Raw genomic sequence first — 18,750 nt, 5'->3', positions numbered from 1 at the left:
GCCCTGAAACAGAAGAGTTATTGGTTCATCAGCCACTAAGACAGCCCATCACTCAACGTCCTACCTAAAGAAACACGTGTGTCTGATACGTTGATAGTCATGGTTTCTTTCTCATGGTCTGCATTTCCACCTGTCACTTCCCAGTGCCTCCGTAGCCCATGCCCTTGCCTCGGTTCTGGGCATTGGGCTTCCCGACTCAGCTTGGCCTTTCCAGAGCCTCCATTGTCTGGACCTTCACTCTGCCCTGTTTATTTACGTGTTCGTCACCAGGATCATTTAACTACCACGGCTTTAGCCCCTGATTTACCTCTGCTCCTTGCACTTTATCGAATGTGTCACGGTAGTGCAGGCTTGAAACCCGACCCCCACATTGCAGCTTTTTGCCTACAGGCAAAACAAATGCTTCGTCCAGAAACGAAAGAGTGACGTAGCCCATGACCAGAAAATTAATAGCCCGAGTTAGATCCTCTGGAGATGAAAGATGCGTCGAGCCTTCTTTCCTGGAATAAAACTGCACGGTTTAATGACGGCATATCCTGTATTGATTTTAATACCAGAGAACACGTTGGAAGTAGACAAAACTGACTTTTTTAAATGTTGGGTTTTCTTTCTTTCTTTTTTTCTTCATGGTACTGAAGATTACCATAGTATGTACTACTGCAGAGAGGTAGCCCCTACCCACGACCCACTTGTTAGGCCAGTAGATGAACAAAAATACTCTAAATTTAATTAAATGTTACTATTTTCTAAAGCCAATGTTTTAATATAATATTTTTAATCTTTTAGACTTGTGTGCATGTATGCAGTTAACTACAGCTCCCTGCCTTCTCCAACTCCTCCTAGTTAAACTCTCATCCCAATCCTCACAGCCAAATGGCCTCAACGCTACCTCTTACATTCAATTATTTCCTGGCTCATTAAACATTAGTACAGTACAGTACAGTACACATTGTAATCTGGATAATAGAGAGGTATGCTCATAGAGAAAACTTTGTAATCCCAGACGAAACCGCTGCTTCCAACAGCCATATTATATTAATGCAGTCTATTTCAAAATAAATTCCACACAGAAAAGTTGAACTACTCTCAGGTACTGGTAAGAACCTGAAATACCGTAACAATAGTTACAATTGAGCAGCACTTTTCCATCTGGATACCTTTATTCTAGTTTTGAATCTAATACATTTTGTGACTACATCTCTAAGAACTGTGGACTGATCAGTTCTGTGCTAACACCTTTGGGCTAACGTTGGGTTAAATGTGTTTGTAATCATTTTTTTTTCTATTTTGCTTTTATTGGTTATATTCTATTTACATTTCAAATGTTATCTCCTTTCCTGCTTTCCCATCCATAAACCAACTTTACCCACCTCCCTCCCACTGCTTCTATGAGAGTACCCCATATTCTCCCATATTCTCCCACCTTCCCATCCTGGCATTCCCCTGCACTGGGGCATTGAGCCTTGGCAGAACCAAGGGCTTCTCTTCCCATTGATGCCCAACAAGGCCATCCTCTGCTGCAAGTGCAGCTGGAGCCATGGGTCCATCTGTTTCTACTCTTTGGATAGTGGTTTAGTCCCTGGGAACTCTGATTGGTTGGTATTGTTGTTTTGATAGGGTCACAAACCCTTCAGCTCCTTCAAACCTGTCTCTAAATCCTCCATTGGGAACCCAGTTCTTAGTTCAGTGGTTGGCTGTGAGCATCTGCCTCTTTTTTGTAATGATCTGGCAGAGCCTCTCAGGGGACAGTTGTATCAAGCCCCTCTCAGCATGTACTTCTTGGCATCAGCAATATTGTCTGGATTTGGTGTCTGTGTATTGGCTGGGTCTCTAGATACAGTAATGTCTGCATGACCTTTGCTTCAGTCTCTGCTTCAAAGTTGGTCTCTGTATTTCCTCCTGTGGATATTTTTGTTCCCCCATGTGAGAAGGACTGAAGAATCTGCACTTTGGTCTTCCTTCTTCTTGAGATTCATGTGCTCTGTGAATTGTATCTTGGATATTCCAAGCTTTTGGGCTAATATCCACTTATCACTAGGTGCAGAACATGTGTGAGTTTTTTGTTTTAGTTTTGTGTGTGTGTGTGAGAGAGAGAGAGAGAGAGAGAGAGAGAGAGAGAGAGAGAGAGAGAATGAGAGCGAGAAAGAGAGAGAGAGAGAATGAGAGCGAGAAAGAGAGAGAGAGAAATTGGATTACCTCACTCAGCATAATATTTTCTATTTCCATCCACTTGCCTGAGAATTTTGTGAAGTCATTGTTATTAATAGCTGAGTAGTACTCCATCGTGTAAATGTACCACATTTTCTGTATCCATTTCTCTGTTGAAGGGCATCTGGGTTCTTTCCAGCTTCTGGCTTTTATAAATAAGCTGCTATGAACATAGTAGAGCACGTGTCTTTGTTATATGTTGGAGTATCTTTTGGGTATATGCCCAGGAGAGATATAGCTGGGTCCTCAGGTAGTACTATGTCCAGTTTTCTGAGGAACTTCCAGACTGATTTCCAGAGTGGTTGTACTAGATTACAACCCCACCAACAGTGGAGGAGTGTTCCTCTTTCTCCACATCCTCACCAGCATCTGCTGTCACCTGAGTTTTTTTATCTTAGCCATTCTGATAGGTATAAGGTGGAATCTTGGGGTTGTTTTGATTTCCATTTCCCTGATGACTAAGAATGGTGAACATTTCTTTAGGTGCTTCTCAGCCATTCAAGATTCCTCAGTTGAGAATTCTTTGTTTAGCTCTGTCCCCCATTTTTAATAGGGTTATTTGGTTCTCTAGAGTCTAACTTCTTGAGTTTTTTATATATATTGGATATTAGTCCTCTATCCAATGTAGGATTGGCAAAGATCTTTTCCCATTCTTTTGGTTGCTTTTTTATCCTAATGACAGTGTCCTTTGCCTTACAGAAGCTTTGCAATTTTATGAAGACCCATTTGTTGATGCTTGATCTTAGAGCACAAGCCATTGGTGTTCTGTTCAAAAAAATTTCCCCAGTGCCTATGTTCAAGGCTCTTCCCTGCTTTCTCTTCTATTAGTTTCAGTGTATCTGGTTATGTGGAGGACCTTGATCCACTTAGACTTAAGCTTTCTACAAAGTGATAAGAATGGACTGATTTGTATTTTTCTACATGCTGGCCGCCACTTGGATCAGCACCATTTATAGAAAATGTTATCTTTTTTCCAGTGGATGGTTTTAGCTACCTTATCAAAGATCAAGTGACCATAAGTTTGTAGGTTCCTTTCTGGGTCTTCAGTTCTATTCCATTAATCTACCTTTATTTCTCTATACTAATACCATACAGTTTTATGACTATTGCTCTGTAATACAGTTTGAGGTCAGGGATGGTGATTCCCCCAGAACTTCTTTTATTGTTGAAAATAGTTTTCGCTATCATTGGCTTTTTGTTATTCCAAATGAATTTGCAAATTGCTCTTTCCAACTCTATGAAGATGGGGATTGCATTGAACCTGTAGATTGCTTTTGGCAAGATGGCCATTTTTACTATATTAATCCTGTTAATCCATGAGCATAAAAGATCTTTCCATCTTTTGAGATCTTCTTCAATTTCTTTCTTCAGAGACTTGAAGTTTTTGTCATACAGATCTTTCATTTGCTTGGTTAGAGTCATACCAAGGTATTTTATATTATTTGCAGGGTGTCATTTCCCTAATTTCTTTCTCAGCCTGTTCATCCTTTGAGTAGAGGAAGGCTACTGATTTGTTTGAGTTAATTTTATATCCAGCTACTTTAATGAAGTTCTTTATCAGCTAGAAAAGTTCTCTGGTAGAATTTTTGGGGTCACTTAAGTATACTATTATATCATCTGCAAATAGTAATATTTTGACTACTTCCTTTCCAATCTGTATCCCTTTGACCTTCTTTTGTATAATTGCTCTGGCTAGGACTTCAAGTACTATATTGAAGAGGTAGGGAGAGAGTGGGCAGCCTTGTGAGTCTCTGATTTTAGTGGGTTTGCTTCAAGTTTCTCTTCATTTAATTTGGTGTTGGCTACTAGTTTGCTGTATATTTCTTTTACTATGTTTAGGTATGGGCCTTGAATTCCTGATCTTTTCAAAACTTAACATGAAGTTATATTGAATTTTGTCAAATGCTTTCTCAGCATCTAATGAGGTGATCATATCAGGTTTTTTTTCCTTTGAGTTTGTTTATATAGTGGATTACATTGATTTCTGTATATTAAACCATCCCTGCATCCCTGGGATAAAGTCTACTTGATCATGATGGATGGTTGTTTTGATGTGTTCTTGGATTTAGTTTTCGAAAATTTTATTGAGTATTTTTGTATCAATATTCATAAGAAAACTTGGTCTGAAGTTTTCTTTCTTTGTTGGATCTTTGTGTGGTTTAGGTATAAGTGTAATTGTGACTTCATAAAAGGAATTTGGTAGTGTTTCTTCTGTTTCTATTTTTTGGAATAGTTTGAGGAGTATTGGTATTAGGTCTTCTATGAAGGTCTGATAGAATTCTACACCAAATCCATCTGGTCCTGTTTTTCGGTTTTTTTTTTTTTTTTTTTTTTTTTTTTGGCTGGGAGTTTTTTGATGATTGCTTCTATTTCTTTAGGGGTTATGGAACTATTTAGATGATTTATCTGACCTTAACTTAACTTTGGTACCTGGTATCTATCTAGAAAATTGTCCATTTCATCCAGGTTTTCCAGTTTTATTGAGTATAGGCTTTTGTAGTAGGATCTGATGATTTCTTGAATTTCCTCGGTTTCTGTTGTTATGTCTCTGCTTTCATTTCTGATTTTGTTAATTTAAATACTGTCCCTGTGCACTCTAATTAGTCTGGCTAAGAGTTTATCTATCTTGTTAATTTTCCTGAAGAACCAGCTCCTGGTTTTGTTGTTTTTTTGTATACTTCTTTTTGTTTCTACTTGGTTGATTTCAGCCCTGAGTTTGATTGTTTCCTGCCGTCTACTCCTTTTGGGTACATTTGCTTCTTTTTGTTCTAGAGCTTTTTAGTAAGCTGTCAAGCTACTAGTATATGCTCTCCCCAGTTTCTTTTTGAAGGCACTCAGAGCTATGAGTTTTCCTCTTAGCACTGCTTTCATTGTGTCTCATAAGTTTGGGCATATTGTGCCTTCATTTTCATTAAATTCTTAAAAAAAAAAACTTTAATTTTTTTATTTTCTCCATGTCCAAAAATTTATTGAGTGGATCAGTGTTTAGCTTCCATGTATATGTGGGCTTTCTGTTGTTTTTGTTGTTATTGAAGACAAGCCTTAGTCCATGGTGATCTGATAGGATGCATGGGATTATTTCAATCTTCTTGTATCTGTTGAGGCCTGTCTAGTGACCAGTTATCTGGTCAATTTTGGAGAAGGTATCATGAGGTATTGAGAAGAAGGTTTTGGAGGAAATGTTCTATAGATATCTGTTAAATCCACTGGGTTCATAACTTCAGTTAGTTTCGCTGTATCTCTGTTTAGTTTCTGTTTCCATGATCTGTCCATTGATGAGAGTGGGGTGTGAGGTGCAATGTGTGCTTTGAACTTTAGTAAGGTTTCTTTTATGAATGCTGGTACCCTTGCATTTGGAGCATAGATATTGCAAATCGAGATTTCATCTTGGTGGTTTTTTTTTCCTTTGAGAAGTATAAAGTGTCCTTCCTTATCTTTTTTTTTTTTTTTTTTTTTTTTTTTTTTTTTTTTTTTGATAACTTCTAGTTGAAAGTAGATTTTATTTGATATTAGAATGGCTACTCCAGCTTGTTTCTTGGGACCATTTGCTTGGAAATTTGTTTTCCAGAATTTTACTCTGAGGTAGTGTCTGTCTTTGTCACTGAGGTATGTTTCCTGGATGCAGCCAAATGTTGGGTCTTCTTTATGTATCCAGTCTGTTAGTCTTTGTCTTTTTATTGTGGAAATGAGTCCATTGGTGATGAGAGATATTAGGGACCAGTGCTTGATGTTTCCTTTTATTTTTGTTTTTAGAGATAAAATTATGTTTGTGTGGCTATCTTGTTTTGGGTTAGTTGAAAGAAGATCCTTTTCTTGCTTTTTCTATGGTTTGGTTTCCCTCCTTGTGTTGAAGTTTTTCATCTAGTACCTTTTGAAGAGCTGGATTTGTGGAAGGATACTGTACAAATTTGTTGTGGAATATCTTGGTTTTTCCATCTATGTTAATTGAAAGTTTTGCTGGATATAGTAGCCTGGGCTGGCATTTGTGGTCTCTTAGGATCTGTATGACATCTGCCCAGGATCTTCTAGCTTTCATAGTCTCTGTTGAGACGTCTAGTGTGATTCTGATTGGTCTGCCTTTGTATGTTAATTGACCTTTTTCCCTCACTGCTTTTAATATTTTTTCTGTTTTGTGCATTTGGTATTTTGACTGTTATGTGATGTAAGGAATTTCTTTTCTAGTCCAATCTATTTGGAGTTCTGTAGGCTTCTTGTATGTTTATGGGCATATTTTTCTGTAGGTTAGTAAAGTTTTCTTCTATAATTTTGCTGAAGATATTTACTCGCCCTTTAAGTTGGAAATCTTTGCTTTCTTCTATACCTATTATCTTCAGGTTTGATCTTCTCATTGTGTCCTAGATTTCCTGGATGTTTTGGGTTAGGAACTTTTTAATTTTTACATTTTCTCTGAATGTTGTGTCAATGCTTTCTATGTTATCTTCTGCCCCTGAGATTCTTTCTTCCATCTCTTATATTCTGTTGGTAATATTTGTGTCTATGACACCTGATCTCTTTCCTAGGTTTTCTATCACCAGTGTTGTCTCCCTATGTGATTTCTTTATTGTTTCTGTTTCCATTTTTAGATCCTGGAAGGTTTTGCTTAATTCCTTCACCTGTTTGGTTGTATTTTCCTGTAATTCTCTAAAGGATTTTTGTGTTTCTTCTTTAAGAGCATCTACCTGTTTACCTGTGTTGTCCTGTATTTATTTAAAAGAGTTATTTATGACCTTAAAGTCCTCTGACATCATCATGAGTTGTGACTTTAAATCAGACTCTTGCTTTTCTGGTGTGTTGGGGTATCCAGGACTTGCTGTGGTGGGGAAACTGGGTTCTGATGATGCCAAGTGGCCTTGGTTTCTGTTGCTTATGTTCTTGGACTTGCCTCTCTCCTTCTGCTTATTTGTGGTGTTAGTTGGTCTTGCTGATTCTGATAGTGACTTGACCCTGCTGTAAGCTTGTGTGTTAGCACTATAGGGTACCACCTCTCTCCCAGGAGCGTCTGGATACAGAGATTTGTGGCAAAGGGTCAGTACAGAGCGCAGACAGAAATGTAAGGATCATGTCCCAAACTGCTTCTTGATTCCTGTATCCTGAAGACTCCAGGCAGGTCCTCAGAGTAGCAGTGGTGGTCTTACCTGTGCTCTCAGGTGTATCCGCCCTTCTTCAGGACCAGCTCTCTCCCAGAAGGCCCTGGGTTTAGAGAGCTGTGTAGCACAGGGTAAGCTCCAGGAATAGGCAAAAACCTGAAGGATCTTTCCTCAGACTGCTTCTAGGTTCCTGTGTCCCAAAGGCTCTGGGCGGGTTTCTCTTAGGTCAGGAGTGTGTCAGCACTCCTGTGAGACAGGCTTTCTCCCAGTGGTCACTGCACATGTTGAATATCTTAATAGTCAATGTTCAGTTTTCAGATGTGGTGGATCAGGTGGGGTTTCTTATTGTTCTGTTTGTTGTTCTGTTTTTACAAAGGTCATAATTACATTAAGACAATTTTTTGAGCTAGGTGGTGGCACATGAGTGTACTCAAAGCACTTGGGAATCCTAGGCAGAAGGATCACATGTTCAGCCCCATGCTGGGATACATAGCAAAAGCCTATCTCAACACTACCCCCAAAAGACTGATTTGCCTAATGACTAATGAAAGACTAACAAGTCATTCATGTGTCTCTGTATGACACCAAATATAAATACAGCTTCTGAATTGCTTTTTGGGACTGATCACATATCAAATTGATTAAACATATCCAAAAGTCTTAATCAGTTTTTCATTCTCCACCAAGGAATTGTAAAGTGGCACAGACCATCTAAGCTCTCACTTACGTGTTTACACAGACCACGAGTGCCTGTGTTACGTCCAGTTCTCTGTGGAAGTGGACGTCTCATCCCAAGGCAAGGCACCTGTCCCCTCCTTGATGCCCCTGTGCAGGAAAGGAATTTGAGAAGTCTGGTGTCACTGACCAAGGGAGAAGACATTGTTCTCTGCTCAACCTCTGGCCCAGCTTTTCCAGGCTCCTGTGCTAAGAGAAATAGTTCCCTTCAGCAAAACCTGTCAAAAGTCAAGGCTCAATGGGGTCTCAAGCTCAGAGTAATTTGCAAAGATGGAGAACATGCCCCCTGAGAAATCTACCATGTGCATAAGTGGGTTAACAGCTGTGTCCCTAAGGAAGGGGAGGGTTTGCTTTCCTTAGTTCTGTGTGTCCTGTTTGGCCAAGGAGCTGTGGAGTCATTCCTTGAGCAATCCACCTATTAACATGTTCTTTGCAGCCCCCCTAGAAAGTACAATCCTTAAGCCTCAGTTACATCATACGCTTTGGTAGGTTTGGTGGTGGCTGTTTTGCCCACCCAGACCTTCCAATAAATTACTCAAACTGAAACCTCTGTTCTGAACATAAAATCCTTCGCATGATAATCTACACGGTGCTCAATTTCTTTCCTCAAATCAGCAGCCGCAGGGGCCAGACCTGTCATTTGAAGTAAATCTGTGTCCTGTGGTGATTATTAAGTCTGCAGTTCTGCCTCTAGCTAGGCTGGGCAGCCGTGTTCAGCATGAGGGAGGTGGTATCCTTTAACATGCCCCACATAGACAACGAGCCTCAGTTTCTGCACACTTGAGATGAGGATAACCACAGTACCTGCCTCCTAAGCATGGAGGGCCGGGGGAGTTGGTGTAAGGAGAGCCCAAGTGTGGTACGTACTGGGTTCACAGAGCCAGTCAGCAGTGAGGCTTCTTAACGGGGTACTGGAACCCATAAAGCCACAGACGGCTAGCATTTTAGAGAAGAGCGCATAAGAGGATATTATTCATACTACTTTTCCCTGAGAACTGTATGACCTCTTGATGCAAGGCAGAGCCTGGTGCCACTATAGTCATCCTGTGAGTAATGAAAACTCATGTTTTATTTGTTCTGAAGCCACAGAGGTAGAAGCTGAGGAGAAAAAAAAAATCTACATGATTTTTAGAGCTGGCTATACCTTCTATATTTTACCTCACCAAAATTTAAAGCAGGCATGAAGCACATGTTCCATGTTCTATGCCATGGAAAGGGCCCTTCATCTCCTGGTATGAAAAAACCAGATCCCTGTACTTGAGAAACACTGGGCTGCAGAGGCCTTCCTGGTTTTTTTGTTAGTTTGTTTTTGTTTTGTGTGTGTGTGTTGAATTTTTGTTTGTTGTCTAACTTTTTTAAAAAATTTTTAACTTCTTCAAATCTTTTTTATGTTTTTTTTTTAATGTGTGAGTGCTCTGCTGCAGGTACACCTGCATGTAAGAAGTGGGCATTAGATCCCCTTAAAGATGGCCGTGAGTCACCATGTGGGTGCTGGGAATTGAACTCAGGACCTCTAAAAGAACAGTCAGTTCTCTTAACCGCTAAGCCATCTCCCCCAGCCCCAAGGGCTTCCTGTTAAAGGTGGAAGGAGACTGGGGCACCCAAAGGTCACAAAGGCAGCTCTGTGAACAGATTGGTAAAGGGACAGTCTGGGCAAAGTACAGAGCTGTCTGAGAATAGCAAAGAACCAGAGGGAGCAATGGGAGAGGGAATGAATGGGAGAGAACAGGGGCTATCCTTGTCGGCACAGAGTGGAGCATCTATGGGTCTACAGAAGAAACTAAACATCATTACCTGGGAGAAATGTGGTTTACAGAAAACCATAAGAAATCCAAGCCAAAAAAAAATGGCTGAATCTAATTTATGTTTTCACTCCCTGAATCACTTTGGATGAACCTCACGCACACTTGTTTCTCTTCTCTGGGTCTGATTTACTTGTTTCTCTCAATGTAATGTGATTTCTACCCATTTTCCCTGCATGTTCTTTATAGGTAAATAAATTCTTCTGGGCTGCTCTCTTAGTGGGGTTTTATTGCTGTGAAGAGGCACCATGACCATGGAAGGTATTATAAAAGCAAACATTTAATTAGAGCTGGCTTACCGTTTCAGAGGTTCGGTCTGTTACCATCATGGGCAACATGGTAGCTCACAGGCAGATATGATGCTGGAGAAAGTGCTGAAAGGTAGACAGCAGAAGGAGACTGTGCCACACTAGGCCTGGCTTGAGCATAGGAGACCTCAGAGCCCACCTCCACAGTGATGCTCTCCCTCCAACGAGGCCACACCTCCTAACAATGCTGCTCTCTATGGCCCGAGTATTCAAACACATGAACCTACGGGGCCATTCCTATTGAAACCACCGCAGCTGCCAAATGGTAGGAGTTTTGAAAGGCAAGGATACTCAGACAAAGTGGAAGATGGCCGCAGCCACGCCAGGAGGCTGGCAGCGACAAAGGAGGAAGGAGCTGAGAGACTCTGCAGTAGGGTGTGGCTACAGGAGATTGCCCAACCTAGCACAGCACGTCAGCACTCGAGGACAGGAAACAGCTGGAGAAATAAGACTGGAGTGGCAGGGAGCCAGGCTTGGAGAGCTGGGCTTGGTGTCACTGGTGGGTAGGTGGCATTCAAGCACTTTGGGGGACTGAAGGCCCACTTGCTGCCCTGCTTTTATAGTCAGCCCTGGGAACTTCAGTCTCCCCAACCCTCATGACAGCCACGGCAAATCCAAACACATATTTGGGGTATCTTGCAGACTATGTAGGGAAACCTACTCTTTCTTGTTGTTGTTGTTGTTGTTGTTGTTGTTGTTTAATCTTTTTAATTTTTAGATTTTAGAAATCCTCATTTTCTGCATCCTTCTGTATTACCATAAAAGAAAAGGAATGAAGCACATTGTGATCCTACTCAGCCTAGCGGCACTCCTTGGTAAGAGTGTGTTGTGTGTCTGTGTGAGGGGGATGGAAGGAGAACATCTGGACATGCTAGCCCTTTCTCCCTGTCTCTGTTTTCTAACTCCGACTCTCAAAAGAAGTCTAAATTACACAAAGTCTATTTTGTAATTCTCTCAATTTACATGTATTTAATTCTTTTAAAAGTATGCTTACGTTTTTGTCTGTTCGTAATTTTTTTTTCTCCCAGAGAATTTGGGGATTTTTTTTTTTAAGAGAATAGTCGAAAATACTAAAAGGAACTAATGAACTTAATTTTGGTATGAACTTGCTTAACAAGATTTATCCTGTGTACATTTTTTAAACTTGAGTATGGTTATATTGAAACATAAGGATGAATAGTCGCTCCTTTGTCCTTGGTTACTTTGTGTCTCAGTGGCTCCTGGCTCCTTTGTCCTTGGTTACTTTGTGTCTCAGTGGCTCCTTTGTCCTTGGTTACTTTGTGTCTCAGTGGCTCCTTTGTTCTTGGTTACTTTGTGTCTCAGTGGCTCCTTTGTCCTTGGTTACTTTGTGTCTCAGTGGCTCCTTTGTCCTTGGTTACTTTGTGTCTCAGTGGCTCCTGGCTCTTGGTTACTTTGTGTCTCAGTGGCTCCTTTGTCCTTGGTTACTTTGTGTCTCAGTGGCTCCTGGCTCCTTTGTTCCTGGTTACTTTTTGTCCCAGCAGCTCCAGGCAGGATTAGAACCTGATGCTTAGATCACAACTACGGCCAGTGTTTCTGTTTCCTTTGTTCTCACGTCTCTCTTGACCTTTCTCACATGCTCACGCCAACCCGGGAGAGCTCACTGCACATTCCGAGTAATTTCCTTTAATACTTTACTTAGAACTCTCCTCTGCTATAAGATGCCCAGACTTGCATGCCCTGATACCATTGAGGTAAGCTGCACCTCACCACCACCAAGATGGCTGACTTCTCCCCTTTCCACATCACCCCTGAGCCCTCTCCTTGGTGGTGGGGGATATGTGTTCAGGACAGTTGCTTTTAGAAACACCGTTCACAAAGCACAACCTGCAGGGGGTTTGACCATCAGAAAAAAACAGATGGGGGAAAGCTAGACTTTGTTTCTTTTCAAATTACCAGACAGGGAGATTAAAAGCGAACAACAGAATTAAGATCACATATATCAGCTCTGAACATAAATGTAAATGTTTTTAAAGGTTTTTTTTTTTTTAAGTTTTGAAGGAGAAAGATTTTCAAAGTGGGCTTTAGAGAAACTCTCAGATTAATCTTCAAAATGGCTCTGAATTGGACTCAGTCCACGTGCATGGGTACAGACAGCTCTGTGGGTTCTTGAAACAGCCGCACACACACCTGCTTCCTTCCAATACCCCCTCCTTCCTGGGTACCTATGGTTAGCACTCAGTACTAGAGCAGGGGCCTCCTTTAGGACAAGCCCTTACCCAGAGCTGGGTAACTTATTCTTGAAGTAGAAGAATGCAGGTATTGTAGTTTACCAAGTTATAACCCAGGCAGAAAATAATAAACATGGCAAGCAAGAGTGTTCTGAGTGTGGTGGTGCGCATCTTTAACCCTAGCTCTCAGGAGGCAGAGGCAGAGGCAGGTACATCTCTGTGTACACAATGAATTCCAGAACATCAAGAATACATACATAGTGAAACCTGTTCAAAAGGGAGGGGAAAAGTCTTGTTGAGAGATGTATTGTGTCTAATGTGCTATAGGAAAATCCCAGAAACCTACATTAATAAAGAGGTAAGAGGAGGAAGGGGCTTGTCTCTATTCATAAAAGATAAAGAGGCATAGAATGTGTCTAAAAGGTATGGATAACTGCTGAAGCAGACGGTATAATAACTGAACTCTTATCTCCCTATCTCCCGAGAACAGAGTCCCCCCATCCTGTGATGGATGTTGTTTAAAATGTAGATTCTATAATTCGATGCCAAAGGGTGCTTGATGAATTCCAGAAAGTCAAACAGTACACACCGAATTCACAGTGAAATAAAAGCAGAAAACAGAAAACTAGATACTTATAAAAAGCCGTAAGCATAACAGGGCTTTGGCTGCAGGCACCAAGTGCAGACCCAGCTGTGGCTGCATCACATAGATTCAAGATTATTGTGAAAATCCTCAACAATAAAGCCTACAATTGTTGATTAACACTGTGAGCACAAGAAATTATTGCTTTAAGTGTAAATCAACTGCATGCAGCTCAGGAAGTAGTTTAAAAGTAATAAAAGTTTTAGTAAAAAAGAAAGAAGCAGTTGATTAAAATAAAGGCAAGTTTTAATGAAATAGATAACATAAAAAGAACAGACTAAGAATAAACCTAGGAAGCAGATCTTCAAATACAGCAAATAAAATAGATTCTCTGTTAGGAAAAAGAATCACAAACATTAAAAATACAAAGGAGAGAGAAATGGCAGAAACATGCATCAACATATGAGTGCATATTTAGTAGAGCATAAACAAGTAGCTCAGGCTTTTTCCTGTAAAAAAAAAACAAAACTCCTTAATGCTAAAGGAAATAACTATGATGGAAGAGAGTAAAAGTTACTTAAAAGCCAGGCCCAGACGGAAGTCTGCAAATGCCAACACACCTCCCAGGGCCAATTGTTCTGACAGTGGAACCACACAGACGTAGGAAGAAATCTTTCACTTTTAAAACATTGACCAACTGGGGGGGGGATAACATTTGAAATGAAAACACAAAGAATACCCAATGAAAAATGATAATTTTGTAAAGTACTTTGGTCTAGAAAGCACCCAATATGGCTTTGCATTAATTAAATTGAAGTTACTTCAATATTTTTAAAAAATAACCAATTAATGAGGACCTCCAAATCTGAAAAGGGGGGGAGGATATTGTAAATAGAGAATACTATAAAATAATTTCTCTGCTTAATATTGATACAAAAAATCCCAAATGAAATATGAGCAGTCAGCTGTCGGATGAAGGTGAGTCAGCTCCTTAGCGCCGTGTAGGGTATTTTCACTTGCTTCCCACTTTCGTGTCTGCTGCATTGCTGGAACTAAACTTCCTTGTCAGATTAATCCCACGAAGATACAAAAAGTATATTTTATTTGTGTTATATTGACCTAGAAGCAAGTCCAGTGAGTGTTCAGTGTTCCTCTGAGTTAACTAAGAAAACATGATTCTGTGACAAATCCATTGTAGGAGACAGGGAGGAGGTTCATCAGGGAGGGGGGCTGGCTGCCAAGTCTAATGACCTGAACTTTACCCCTGGGAACTATATGGTCGGAGAGAACTTCCCCCACAGGTATTCTCTGGTCCCCACATACATACCATGGCACACACATACACATATATGTTTTTGAAGATTAAGTTTACATTTAAGAAATGAAACCCATTGTCTTTTGTCGTAATTTCAAAATATAGTGACATATACATATAAAAACACTATAATGAAGCCCATTACTTTATAAACAAACTTTTTAAAATTAATAAAATAAGTGAAATCAATTTATTCTGATGAAAAGAAACAATACATGTTATCGCGTTAATGAGTAAGAAGGGAACTTTTGAGATTGTTGGTCGAGTCACACAAACTTTAAGTTGTGAATATGCTCGGGGGCTCTAGTGTACATGCTGACTGTAGTTAACAATGTGACATTCTGTGCTCGAATGCTGTCACGCATACATGTGAAAGGATGACTGTGTGCAATGAAGAACGCATTGAACAACCTGAATCTGACCATCATGTCTTTACACGCGTGAACACCAAATTCCCACGCTGTATTCCTAAATGCATGCAATGTTATATTACAATAAGTATTAAAAAGAATTGGCTTAACCTTTCGTCGGCCCCCACGGTCTCACTCCGCAGACGCCGCTCTAGTGTGGGGCAGAACACGCTGACCCCGTCATTTGGTCTGCAAACCGCTCTCTCCACACAGTTTTTGTCCCAGGCAGATCACTCCATGGCCCCTGCTGCTCTGTCCATGGTGGATACGACCGGCCCGGCACAAACATGATTCCATAGCCTGGTAGTCTTTCAAGCAAGTTTATATATTAAATTCTCAATCCACAAATCCTCTGTTCAATAAGATTACATCCAATGGATGAAGATACAAACTGCCCTTCTATATGAGATAAAAAGACCTATAGAATGCCTTAAAATATTCATATCTGCCTAACGCCAATTAAGTCCACCTGGATGTAGATCATCCTCAGGAGCTCCATCTTGTTCCTTCTTCTGAATCTCCTCTACCTCCTGCCTTCATTTCTGCTCCTCAACCGCCCCCCTCTCTCCTGTCCAATCATGTGTCACCTTGACATAAATCTACAATGTTATTTTTCAACAGTACTACAATGAGCTAGAAGAATAAGTAAGAAAGTAGTACATACTTATCTCAATATATATCAAAAGGCACCTTGAAGTTTAATATCTCTTCCTGCTTTAAAGGACTGGACAATAAAATACCATTATTTTCATTAAAGTAGGGCCTGAGAAAAAGACAGCCACCTTGCATGGTTTAATGTCTGGGCAGCCTACAGGGGGCACTAGTGACTTTTACAAGAAAACAGAATAGTTATGAAAGTCCTGGGCAGATCTGAAATCTTCAAGTGTTGTATAAAGTGGAGAAATAGCACACACTGTACTTCTGTGCACATGAAACACCTGAAGGGCTGGACAGATGGCCCAGTGCTTAAGAGCACTGACTGCTCTTCCAGAGGACCTGGATTTGAGTCCCAGCACCCACGTGGTGGCTAACAGTCATCCATGACTCCATCTTCGAGGGAATTCTTCTGGTATTATCAGACATGAGGTATACATGTGGTACACACACATACAGGCATGCAGAATACCACAGACAGACATACATGCAAAATACTACACACATACAGGCATGCAAAACACCACAGACATGCATGAATGCAAAATACCGTAGACATACATTCTTACAGAATACCAGACATGCATGCAAAATACCATACACAGAAAATTAGAATTAACAAAACTAGAAGGCAGCACGAGGCAAAGTTGGAGGAGACTGAGAGAGTGACAGTGTGTGGGTTGTTCTGTCTTCACTGTACTTCAAATATGGGGCAGGGGGATCAGGGGTTCAGTACCACAGTCAGATTGAGCTTGAGGCCAGCTTGAACTATATGAGAACCTGCCTCAAAAAAAATTTTTAAGAAAAGGAAAAAAAAGAGAGAGAAAAGAGAAGGGAAGGGGAAATAGAAGGGTTTCCAATAAGTAGTTGTCTTTGCCTATACCTGATAATATAATTTATTTATACAGACATAGAGACAAACAGAGACAGAGAGACAGAGAGACAGAGACAGAGAGAGATAAATTTTCTGAGAAAATTTTCTTTTATTGAAAATATTTTTTCTCATATCATAATCCCAATTATGGTTTGCCCTCCATCTCCTCCTCCCAGTTCTTTCCACCTCTCCTCCCTCCTAGATTCACTCTTTCTGCCTCTCATTAGAAAGCAAACAGACTTCTAAGGATTAATGATAAAATAAAGTAATACAGAAGTTAACACACTGAAATTGGGAAAAATAAGCAGAAGGAAAAGAGCTCAAAAGTAAGCACAAGAGAAGACCCACCCATTGGCACACTCAGGAACCCCATAAAAATACTAAACCAGAAGATTAATATACATGCAAAAGGCCTGGAACACTCTCTCTCTCTCTCTCTCTCTCTCTCTCTCTCTCTCTCTCTCTCTCTCTGAGTTCCTATATGTTTTGACTGTGTTGATCTACATGACCTCACTTTCTTGGTGTCCTTCATCCCTTCCATATCTTACACTCTTTCTGGCTCCTCTTTGACGGGTTTCTCTGAGCCCTGAGGAGAAGGATTTAATGGAGAAACATCCTGTTGAGGGCTGAGTGTTCTAAGGTCTCTCAGTCTCTGCATAATGTCTGGCTGTGGGTCTCTGTATTTGTTCCCATCTGTTACTGGAGGACATTTCTTTGATGACAGTTGAGTAAGACACTGACCCCTAAGTAGGGTAAATGTCCTTAGGAGTCATTTTTATTGCTAAACACCAGGAGCATTTGGCTTTTCCCAAGGTCCATGGGCTGTCTAGTGTCATGTTCATATTTACCCAAGCTGTGTTGAGTATGGATTCCATCTCTTGAAGTGGGCCTTAAATTATGTCAGGTATTGGTTGGTTACTCCCACAAGCTTTGTGCCAACATTTCCCTACCATATCTTACAAACTGGATGCCATTATAGATCAAAGGGATTTGTGGCTGGCTTAGTGAGTATGCTTCTTTTGGTAGTGGGCAGAGTACTTTCCTGTCCCAAAGATGCTAGAACATAGAAGTAAAAGCTCTGTTCAAGCTCCAGCTCAACTATTCCATGTTCAGTACATTGTGTAGTGTTGTCTTAGGCAATGGGGCCTTCCTACCACTTATGAAGAGCAAACAGTATACAGTCTTGGTAACCGCCTGTGTTGTTTGGGATTCCTATGACACCTTCGGCCAATGACTCAATTAGATATAATCTAATCCAAGAACTGGAAGCTTCATTTGGTGACAAGAAATGGCCTCTGTCTCCCCCATTACTTGGTGATTTCATTTAGATTTCATATATGTGCATATTTTAGAAAACTTCCATACTACCTCAAGTACTCCTAGTTTTAGATACTTTAATTATAAATTGACAATGTATAACTATATAAAGTTATGGGGTAAAGGGGCATTATGATTTCTGAACACTGTAATAATGATCACATCAGTAAATAGATCCTTCATCTCACAAATCGACACTGTGCTGAGATCATTTAAATTTTATTGTCGATTTTTGAATGGCAATGAAATCTCAGGATGTATCTAGTGGATTTTGTTATTTGGTGGGGTTAGGGTTGAGTTCTGTTAATGGCAAACTGTGACCTCATTTCATTAAAAAAAAAATCTGAAGTCTGTATGCACAGTCCTCTCAAGGATCAAAATGCTGGGGAGTCCAGAAACAGTGCCTTATTCTTAGCACACACAACACGGAATTAACAACTGAACTATTGATGGCTTTGATCGGGATGTGTTAATCTAGTAGTATGAAGTCACCCCGGAATCCTTAGAACGAGTGAAAGAGCTAACGTTAAATTGAGTGTCAGATATCAAAAACGGGGAGAGCAGGATGCTAGGAAAATGCGTGAGACAAGAGGGGACGTGTGTTTGTGGTTGGTGGTTGGGAAAATAGAGAGAGCAGGGAGAGACAGCGAGAGCGTGTTGTCACGAAGACTGACAGTGACACACACTCCAGTCTCCAGAAGGCTGTTTGTGAGGCTGATTCAGAACCCTTCACACGGCTGTCAGCACAGCGATTCCCCTTCGGGTGATTTTCCACAGAAAAAGGCAGAGTGATGGACAGATTTATGTTCAAGAAAAGTCACTGCAGCCTAATTTTAACGGTAATGGAGGGAAAAAAAATGATTCAGTCTAAGTATCCAAAAATAGGAAATTGTCAAAATAAATTATATACCTCATGCAAGGGTCTTCTTGACAGCCAATGGAGGGCTTTAGAATGCTTTGTGGCACCAGAAATGCTTCATGGTGATAGAAAATAGGCTCCTAAGTGGTCACATGTGTCACATGCAGTGATACATTTTTCCTTAGAAAAGGTAACAATGTACCCAGATGTTAAGAAAGGACTTGGGTGAGTGTTAAGAAGACACTGGATTTTTTTTTCTCCTTTCCAAGCTGTTCTGCATTTTATAATCTTTCAAATGAACATGTGTGCTTTTGTAGCTATTTTTCATTTAAATCTTATTACACTCCCAGTGTCGTAAATCACAGCTGATAGTATCTTAATGTTTTCCAGCCATCTTTCCCTGCATACG

The 18,750-nt window shown here is 40.4% G+C and overlaps 1 protein-coding gene across 2 annotated transcripts in view; it reads left to right on the top strand.

Annotated features, from left to right (window-relative positions):
- NIPAL2 (NIPA like domain containing 2) overlaps window positions 1-18,750 on the top strand; it is an 84,483-nt gene that overhangs the window by 57,823 nt on the left and 7,910 nt on the right. For both annotated transcript variants that reach the window (XM_080909486.1, XM_080909485.1), the window contains exon 6: window positions 10,859-10,955. In XM_080909486.1, the coding sequence (XP_080765612.1) occupies window positions 10,859-10,955 (97 nt within the window). The remainder of the gene's footprint in view (window positions 1-10,858; window positions 10,956-18,750) is intronic.

The sequence above is a fragment of the Micromys minutus genome, assembly GCF_963924665.1.
Source record: "Micromys minutus genome assembly, chromosome: 33".
In the NCBI taxonomy this organism is placed as follows: Eukaryota; Metazoa; Chordata; class Mammalia; order Rodentia; family Muridae; genus Micromys; species Micromys minutus.
Note: the sequence above shows the minus strand (reverse complement) of the source record. Positions and strands in the feature narration are given on the sequence as shown.